This window comes from Glycine max, chromosome 9, assembly GCF_000004515.6.
Source record: "Glycine max cultivar Williams 82 chromosome 9, Glycine_max_v4.0, whole genome shotgun sequence".
In the NCBI taxonomy this organism is placed as follows: domain Eukaryota; kingdom Viridiplantae; phylum Streptophyta; class Magnoliopsida; order Fabales; family Fabaceae; genus Glycine; species Glycine max.
In genome coordinates this window covers 42,533,946-42,544,229 of record NC_038245.2, presented here as the reverse complement: position 1 = coordinate 42,544,229, position 10,284 = coordinate 42,533,946, and the positions used below count along the sequence as shown (strand labels likewise).

General features: G+C 32.8%; 1 protein-coding gene across 1 annotated transcript; it reads left to right on the top strand.

The window, feature by feature from the left end:
* Window positions 1-2,628: 2,628 nt before the first annotated feature.
* Window positions 2,629-10,284, top strand: LOC100798079 (peroxisomal fatty acid beta-oxidation multifunctional protein AIM1). Its single transcript, XM_003534154.5, has 18 exons — window positions 2,629-2,983; window positions 3,080-3,151; window positions 3,259-3,321; window positions 3,476-3,532; window positions 3,613-3,680; window positions 3,790-3,871; window positions 3,982-4,037; window positions 4,446-4,748; window positions 4,918-5,004; window positions 5,152-5,326; window positions 5,848-5,969; window positions 6,225-6,388; window positions 7,717-7,971; window positions 8,320-8,441; window positions 8,560-8,681; window positions 8,861-9,009; window positions 9,652-9,790; window positions 10,049-10,284. Exons 1-18 carry the CDS (start codon window positions 2,890-2,892, stop codon window positions 10,091-10,093), a joined length of 2,175 nt encoding a protein of 724 aa, XP_003534202.1. The 5' UTR covers window positions 2,629-2,889; the 3' UTR covers window positions 10,094-10,284.

Genomic DNA, 10,284 nt, shown 5'->3' with positions numbered 1-10,284 from the left:
TAGAAGAAGAAAAAAAGAAATACTTTCAGCATCAAATCCAGTAAGATATACTATACAAGCTAGTTTGAAGTTTCTAGAGATTGTTTATCAAAGCCAACTGAATTTCATGCTCAGTCAGCATGCATTTCTTCCCATGTTGTGCTGAACACAATGTTGTGACCTGAAAAAGGTTTTATCTTGCAATAAATGGCATTCCAATGCAAATGAACTTGTTTAGCTAAACGCATAACAGTGTCTTCCTCAGAGGATCATACAGTACTATATATCATATTTGATTTAGAAACGCCATAGAACTGTATTAATCAGGGAAATGCTAGCGATTAGATGCATTAAATCTTCAGGCATAATGCATGGTAATGCATTATTAATTGACAAAAATTCATTCACAGTTCATAATAGCCAAAAGACTCATTTTTAAATTGATGAGGATAGATTGAACCAGCTCAAGAAGTAATTGCACGCATGATCTTTGAAGATATCAGTTGAGGCCTCAAGATTGCAACTAGCCATAGATGAGTGCTAGTATGTCATCACACAGTAACATCATGAAGGCATGTAAATAATTGTAAAATAGAGAGATAAGCATTAGAGTTAGTACTTTCATTCACCAGGGTACAGAGGTCAGAGATCAGTACTTAGTAACATAATCTTTGATTGCGTTTGTGTCTATTGAATTCCTATCAAAATTCAATAAGTGGAGTATTAGAAAAAGTAAACAGCATCCAGAATTTTTAGCTACAATCAGCGTGCTTCCAATCCCTACTCAGAACACTCCCATCCTCTCAAGTGCAAACGCACATATGAAATGCTGCCACCAGCACATTTGTTATGGACTTGATAAATCCATTTCATAAGTGAATTTAGAGGGCTATTAAAACGAAATTTCATAATGTTCTATGCATTCTTGAAAGAAGCTATAGGGATTATTAGTTCTATTGTAAAATATTCATTATAGATAGATTAGTTATTTACATAATTTCCATCTCAACTTCATAGAAAAATCTTGTAATCATGCTGATAGAACAGACACCTAAAGGGAGAGGAAGGAGGCAAGATATGATGGACTTGGCTACAGGACTGGTAGTGGCCTAAGGAAGTGGATTCTCTTAATTCACACATTTGTGAATTTGAATCTTTGAATAATCTAAACTAGACTAGACATGTGTTTCATGCATAAGCTTTTTGTTTAAAGTTTAATCTGATTAGTACAATGTTAGTTAAGAAAGAAACTTTTAATCAGGTCATGTGGAATCTTGTAAAAGAACCATGACCATTCAATTTAAATGTATTTGATACAAATTTTTTAATATAGAAAATTTATTATATTAAAAATGGTTTATTACATAACATTAAATATAAATTAAAGTAAATTTTTTCTTTGCTTCCGCCAAATTCCAAATTAGTCATATTTTTTTCTTCTAAAAACATCTATAATACATAATTGATTAAATAAGTTATTTATGTTAATTTTATGGATTTTTTAATTCTACGTAACTTTGAGTATTTTATATGAAAATTTATTTTAATGCTGAAATTGTTAAAATGGGTATTTTATATATTATTTATGATATAAATGTATTAAACAATTATTATTTATAAAAGTAATAATGTTTATATTAGCAAGGTCATGTCATCTACTTTAATAAAAATAATAATTAAGTAACGTTATTAAAGTTAAACAAATTATGTAAATACACAAAAGATGCTCTAAAATAAACTTCCCTACTAGTTGGAATATTTTAAGTTATTATCAATCACTTCAACGGCCATAGCATTATTGTGCTGCGCTGTTTCCCACGTGTAGCACCCATCCAATTTTTTTTTTGGGACGGAACACACACACACGACACGACAACGTCGTGGTTAGTGAGTCAACACTATATTCCATTTTATGAAATATTATAACATAATTGAAATTAGTGTTTCAACTAATTTTCATATCATAATAAAAAAACTAATTTTCATTTCACATTTAATTATATTTTTTATTTATTAAAATTATTAATCAATTAAAAACGTGTAACATAAAATTTAGTAAAGATGTTGCCACACGCATCTATATTTTTTAATTTATAAAAAATATTAGTAATGTGTCAACTTTAAATACGTTTTACATATAAGAAATATCAATAATAACATTAACACAATTTCTATCTTATTTAAACTTATTAAAAAAATTAAGAAAAAAACACATTAAATAAAAATAAGAATCGTACAAGTTTACAATTTCAAAAGTTTAAAGACTATTTTTTTTTACACAAAGTTTTGTTACATTGTAACGTGGATCGGTAATAAAAATAAGTTTCATATACTTAATCACATTTAAGTTTTTCATTCTTTCTTAAAAATATATTGTATAATGATCAATTTAAATTCTCTCATCAAAATGTATTGTTGGAAATTGAATTACGTCCATTAAATAAAATTTAAAAAAACATATATGCACTATGGAATTAATTTACAAGTCAATCAATTAAAAATTTAAATAAGTATTATAAAATTCAACTTAATAATTAGGATCACCGTATGAAATTTTTATATTTGTAAATGCATAATCTGTTTTTTCCTCTATTTTTATTAAATTTTATTGAATTGATAATAAATTTTCACTAATAAAAAAAACATGTTTAGAAGAACTCTAGTCTAGTAGTGTGAATAACAAAAATTATGATTTCTTAATTTTCTTGATTGCGAGAGTCAGTAGCGAAATCCCCCCGAAATGATGAAGGGTCTTTCTTTACATTGATTGTCAGTTTGCCACTTTCTACTTTCCATCATCGCCTTGGGACTTATCCTTCTTAAACCCATTTCCTTCACTTCCATTTCATGCGAAAAAGCCTTACTTGATTCTTCGAAAAGGAAGGAACTTGGGACTTGTTTCTCTCAGAGATGGCGTTGCCTAAGGTTGATTTCGAGGTTGGAGCTGATGGGGTTGCTGTCATCACTATGTGCAACCCACCCGTCAATGCTTTGGCCATTCCAAGTCAGCTTTATTCACCAATTCATTCTCTTTTTTTATTTTTTTTTATTTTTTTTATATTTTATGTGTGATATTTTACTTTTGTTGTTGTTTGATTAGTTATCATGGGGTTGAAGAACAGATTTGATGAGGCAGCTAGGAGGAATGATGTGAAAGCTATAGTTTTGACTGGTAACATTATTATTCGGATGGCCCGTATATGATTTTTTTTTTTTAAAGATGGTGGCTTTGATTTATACAATTGATGACAATTTGATTGTTTCCATCTTGATTTTCAGGCAAAGGTGGGAGATTTTCTGGTGGATTTGATATCAGTGTTATGCAGAAGGTTCACCGGACTGGTAAGCTATATGCTATGATCACACACATGATACATCCGTTTAGTGAAATTTGGATGGATACAAAATTACAAAATTTAGGTAAAATTATGGTTATGAGTATTGTGAGTTATGAAATTTAAATTAACTGCATTTGCTGTTTTTTATTTCTTGACAGGGGATTCCTCGCATCTCCCTGATGTCTCAGTGGAACTAGTAGTTAATTCAATTGAAGGTTCTGACTAGGCATTGCCTTGGTGTTTCTGTAAGTGTGAGTTTTGTATTGTTATTAATTAGCATTGTTGATAAATGCAGATTCGAAGAAGCCTGTTGTTGCAGCAGTAGCAGGGCTTGCTCTTGGAGGTGGCTTAGAACTGGCTATGGTTAGTTTTTTGTCAATGAGAAGCCGTGTTGTAATTGTTCCTTTAAATAAGAATTGTTGTCCTAGTGTCTTCATTAGTGCATGGAATGTAACACCTTGTCCTTGTGTAGGGATGCCATGCCCGTGTTGCGGCTCCAAGAGCTCAATTGGGTCTACCAGAGCTGACTCTTGGTATTATTCCTGGATTTGGAGGTAATCAACATTTGCATGCACATATGTTCAGTAATCTGGATTAGGTGTAAGGAATTTTTCATCATTTAGTAGCACTTACTGAAATGTTTATAAAATTTGTAATTTTTAAGGAACACAGCGTCTTCCAAGGCTTATTGGGCTGTCTAAAGCTGTTGAAATGATGCTGGTAAGATGTTGACCACTCATTTAATTGTTTGAGTTTCCACTGCCTTTTTACCGCATTCGATGAGCGCAAATACTTATTTAATAATGAGCTGTGCAATTGTAAAAAGAAAAAGAATAGAAGAAAGTGGGAAAACTGGAGACCTTACTTTGTTGGCAAAGTGTAAAACATAATTGTACTCACTAAATTTGATGAATATAGACCGGAAGAAGAATTAGAAAGAATGAATTCTATGTTTGTGGCACTTGAGATCTTCATTATAATGTATAGCATTTTTGCAGACTTTCATTCTAGTTGCAATAATTTTTTCCCCTGGAAGTCATCATGCATATAATTTTACCTATATATTTTTTGAAAAAGCTTTGTGCTGAAAAAAAATGTGAATTAAATATGACATTTCATTTTATGCAGACATCTAAACCAATCACATCGGAAGAAGGGAGGAAATTAGGACTTATTGATGCTATTGTGTCTTCTGAGGAGTTACTAAATGCATCTAGGTTGTGGGCACTTGAAATTGGAGAGAGGTGCAAACCTTGGGTTCGTTCACTTCATAGGACGGACAAAATTGGTTCTCTGTCTGAAGCACGTGAGGTGTTGAGAACTGCCAGGCAACAAGTAAAGAAGACTGTTCCACATTTGCCTCAGCAGCTGGCTTGTGTAGATGTGATTGAACATGGAATAGTCCATGGAGGCTACAGTGGTGTTCTAAAGGTATTATTAGTTCCATGATATAGTCTTTGTTCAGAAGTAAATATGTGCTTTCTTCCTTCCATTTTTATTCACTCTGTTTCTTCTCATATTAATGTTTAGTCTGAGATAGACATTTTTTTTAGGTCTAGCATGGTTAGCATTCACAGCTAATAACTAAATCTTATTGCAGGAGGCAGAAGTATTCAAACAATTGGTTGTATCTGACACCGCAAAAGGTTTAATTAATGTCTTCTTTTCTCAGCGGGCGATATCAAAGGTACATGGCTAGATATGACCTTTGTTGGTTTAGGTTTTAATACGGATTTCTCATCTTCTCTTGGCTAAACTTGAGGAAACAACTACTGATAGTTTACTCAGGTTTATTTATGTTATTCACCATTCACTAACTACTGTCTTTTGGCAGGTGCCTGGCGTAACCGATATCGGCCTTAAGCCCAGAAATGTGAAAAAAGCTGCTGTTATTGGAGGAGGTCTAATGGGTTCTGGCATTGCTACAGCTCTTATACTAGGCAACATTCATGTTATACTCAAGGAAATCAATCCTGAATTTCTTCTGAAGGGAATAAAAACAATAGAAGGTAATTATTTCAGTCATGTGAGTGAAGTAGGAATAATTGGATACACATGATCAATTGGTGAAGTTGGGATAATTGGATGCAGAAGATCAATTGTTTATTGGTCGATGCTAATAATAAGCTGTTATTAGTTCCTTTGAGTAGTGTCTTCCATTGTCTGGGATTTTTATATACAAATATCACGCTCAGAAGAATTATTCTGAGGTCATTTTTAATATGCACTTGTTATCAAATGGTTGGTTTAATATGCACACCATCACTAGTACATTTTCAGGACATTGATTAGTATACGTAATTGCTATTAAAATGGATGTTAACGGCTTAATGCTCTTAGCTGTAAATATTATTTGGAGTTATTACAACTTTGGTGGTATGGTTTTCTGAAGGATGAATTTCTCCTTCGTTAACTTTTTAATGGAACACAAGGAAAGGCTTATGAAAAGTGTAAACTACTCAGTCTCATCCTTCATACATATGATAATTTTGTAACATTTTTAATGTATTTGTTTCATTTTGCATGACAGCAAATGTTAATGGCTTAGTAAGAAGAGGAAAGTTGACGAAACAGAAGGCAGATGCTGCACTGTCACTGCTTAGAGGTGTTCTGGATTACTCAGAATTTAAAGATGTGGACTTGGTCATTGAGGTTGGTTGCCTGAAGTCCTTATTGCTTTACTTTTTTTTTAAAAGCCTTATTGTTTTACTTGGAAAGTAGCTGACATGGTTTAGAATTTTGGAATTTGGATCCTTTAAAGAACTTGGCATAGTTCTTTTCTTATAAACATTTATTCTTCAGTTCATTTCCTCAGTTTTATGGCACAACAGAGGATATATGTGACATTTCTTTGCTGATACTGTTGTCTGATCAAATTTAAATAGCATGAATTTTCTCTCTCTGCAGGCTGTAATTGAAAATATCAGTCTCAAACAAACTATATTTAGTGATCTTGAGAAGATTTGTCCTCCACACTGCATTTTAGCATCAAACACATCAACTATTGACCTTGATGTTGTTGGTAAAACGACCAGCTCTCAAAATCGCATTGCGGGTGCTCATTTTTTCAGGTTATACAACTCATTTTTCTTGTTGTCTTCATTTTTAAAATAAAAAAGGACTTGTTTATTTTCTAGATCAGTGATTTAAGTTAAAGAGGGAGTGTTTTTTCTGAGAATAGAAACAAATACCTCATTAAAATTTCTTTGTATTTTTGTTTTTGTTTTTATACATTGAGAAAAGTTAACTGCACTTTGATATCCCTTTGGCACCTAGTTCACTTCTCAGGGGAATTGATGGAATGTAAACATTGTCTTGCTCTTCTATGTTGAACATTTAGAAGAATAAAACATGATTGAGCATCAGAGTTTGTTTTATTATGAATACTACTTGTTGAAAATGCTGGGCTATTTTTTTTTTTTTTTGGGGGGGTTGCAGTTGCAGGTGGGTGGGGGAGTATGTTTAATCTCTGGCAGCAGGTTTTTGTTGTGGATTCATCCATGATATACTTGCTTGATCCACCAGCAGAATTACCCCAACTTTTTTTAGAGTATTATTTCATACAAGGGATATAGAAGCTTTAATTCATCCTCTTATAAAAGCAACATGAGAGCATAATGTCGCTGGCTGATTTTTAAAAGGTTTTCTGGATACTGCAAAACTTTTCAGCTCAAAGTTTTGTTTAACTATAAGCTGTATATAGTGAAGCCACATATAAATTATTTTCTATCCTTTGGTATATACTTTTGCAGTTTTTTTTTTTGCTCTGGTAATCTATTTCTTGTATTGATGTGAATGACTAAGAAACTATGTTTGTCAGCAATAGGTTCTATGATTTCTTTGGTCAGGAGAAAACAGACAGATGAAGTAATTCATTCCTATATTTCAAAGAAGTTAGACCTGTCAAGAGGCTAGTTTCAGGCTGGATTTGGTTTGAATAATTTAATTGACCCTTAGGCAAAGAGAATTCAGATAAACTGTAATGAATTTAATATTATTTATGTATTCATCATTTTTAAATTGGTTTTCTGAGGTCTATTCCAGTTGAGACTATTGTTATTTTCAAATATCTTCTTTCCACTGGGATTCATGTTCATGTACTTTATAGTTCATTTAATGACTACAGATCCCTCACTAGATCTTAGTCAAAAGGCTATTATAGTTATTTAGTTAATATAGTCACATTATTGCCCCTAAAAGATGCTTACAATTGCCATTTACTCAAAAAAAGGCAACTTTATGCTACACACTTAACCTCTGCTATAGATGTTTCTGAATTCTGGTAGTTAATGTCTCAGCTTAGATATTGAAATTACATGTTTCTTGTACTAAGATCATGTTTTAAATAACTGAAGACATGTTTTATGGATGCTTTCTGACTTTATTTATTGGTATACAGTCCTGCCCACATTATGCCTCTTTTGGAGATTATACGAACCGATAAAACATCTGCACAAGTGATTCTTGATCTGATAACAGTTGGTAAAATCATAAAGAAGACACCTGTTGTGGTGGGTAATTGTACTGGCTTTGCAGTGAATAAAACATTCTTCCCATATTCACAAGGTGCCCATTTGTTGGTCAACTTGGGCGTGGATGTTTTCAGAATTGACACATTGATACGCAACTTTGGCTTTCCGATTGGTCCTTTCCAGTAATTCTCTTCTCTTAGGACTTCTGTATTTCCCAAGATACATGTCAATTAAAATGTCACACTTCAATTGATTTATTAATCCATGTTAACCCTCTGCCCTGCATTCCCAATACATGCACTTACAAATTAACACTATGCATCTGCCAATGATGCTATTTCAATATCTTGAAGTTTCTAGTTCAATCCTATGCTATATAATCTGTTTGATGTCAATGTGGAATTTTGAAACACACCTTTAAGGACTGACATAAAGAAAAAGTTAATGATTTCATGGGTATGTGAGGAACCAAGCATAAAGTCTTGCACTGTAGTTCTGTAATATGAAGTCAATCTTTCTGTGACTTGTAGGCTTCAAGACTTGGCTGGCTATGGAGTTGCCGTTGCTACCTCAAAAGTATTTGCTGATGCTTTTTCTGATCGCATATTTAAATCTCCACTGCTTGATCTTCTGATCAAATCTGGGCGAAATGGTAATAGTGTATCAATGCGTTTTTTTTTTTTTTAATAATTCCTACTTTCTCTGTACAGGGAACATTTTGTGTGAATATAATCAATTATTTCTGACCTTGGCTATCTCTGCCCTACCAGGCAAAAACAATGGGAAAGGGTACTACATTTATGAAAAGGCTGGCAAGCCAAAACCTGATCCTTCAATACTACCAATCATTGAGGAGTCTAGAAGACTTTGCAATATTATGCCCAATGGAAAGGTGGTTTTATTTGGCAGTGATATAAAGACTCCCATTTATATTAGCAATTGAATTGAAATTGACATTATTACTTTCCAAGTGTTGGTTTGATCTATAAGCTTCCTCTCAAACAAGATGGAAAATAGATATTTGCCTGTCATTGGGTGAAGGAAAACTAACAGTTTTTGTTTTATTTGCAGCCTATATCTGTTACTGACCAAGAGATCGTGGAGATGATACTCTTCCCAGTAGTTAATGAGGCATGCCGTGTTCTAGAAGATGGAGTTGTTATTCGAGCATCAGACCTTGACATTGCATCTGTTCTTGGAATGAGCTTCCCAAATTACCGGTTTGATTTCCTTTATTCACTCTTTAAAATTGACAATAACTGAGAAATGGGACCAAGGAGATAAAGCTGAATCTTCAAAAATAATATGCACAGTGTGCAATAAAGAAATAAAAACCAATAACCGATAAGGAACAGCAACAAAAATGAAAAACAAAATGAGATGTGTTGTTAGAGAAAGCCAAAAGGTGCTACTGGTCCACCTGGCTAATTGCAAGTGACATGCAGCACAACATAATTTTATTTGGAGAAAACAAAAGAGAAGCTATCGAAGATTATTTGCTAAATCTTTTTGTGCCTATTATGCATCAACCAAGGAGCAATGAAGTGCATGAATCACTAAGAAAGGGCATTATAAAGTTATCGCATGGTTACATAATTAAATATAACAATTTGCAAACTGTTTGAACTCCTTATAACCTAAACTTGTGTCCAGGTTGCAAAACATAATTGTTTATGTTTAATCAAGATCTGATGAAATGTGAAATTAGTAATCTTTTTTATCTGAAGAAAGTAGAATTGATAATAATGTTCTTGTGTCCCATGTACTTTCAGTTTCCTCCAGCATTTGTGTTTTGACTTTTGAACAGTTTGCATACTTTATATATCAGCCCTGTTGTTTAGCTTGTGTTACTTTTTTGGTAGGGGTGGCATTGTTTTCTGGGCAGACTTGGTTGGGGCCAATCATATATATACCAGCCTAAAAAAATGGGCACAATTATATGGTAACTTCTATAAACCCTCAAGGTATTTGGAAGAAAGAGCACTCAAAGGCATTCCCTTGGTAAGTTGCATGTTCTTTATTTTTTAATCAAATAAATTTCATGAAATTCAGATTTAATTATGTGTATGATTTAATCATATTGATTATTCAAACACGTTTAGGGGTACATGGGAAAGTTTCAACAATTTAAATTAAGCACTAGCTTGCAAGTGGGGTACTTTTGTAGGGATCAAAATACTAGTTATTATGTACTGTCTTTCTTATCATATAAACAAGATCAAGTGCTTGACGTTGTTGTATATTTTGTATTGGTTGCAGAGTGCACCTGCTTCATCTACTCCAAAGTCAATGGCACGTCTATGAGAAAGCCAAGTGTTGAGCATATATGTTGGATGTTCTACAATAGAAAATGTAACAACCAATGTTTGCTTCCTTCCTAGATTAAAGAATAAATTATTAAATTTGGTTTCACAAAGAGAAAAATCGAAGGAAAATAATTGTTTCTTGGGGTGACGAGTTGCTACTTTAATCTTAAGTGATTGGGATTTCGTTGA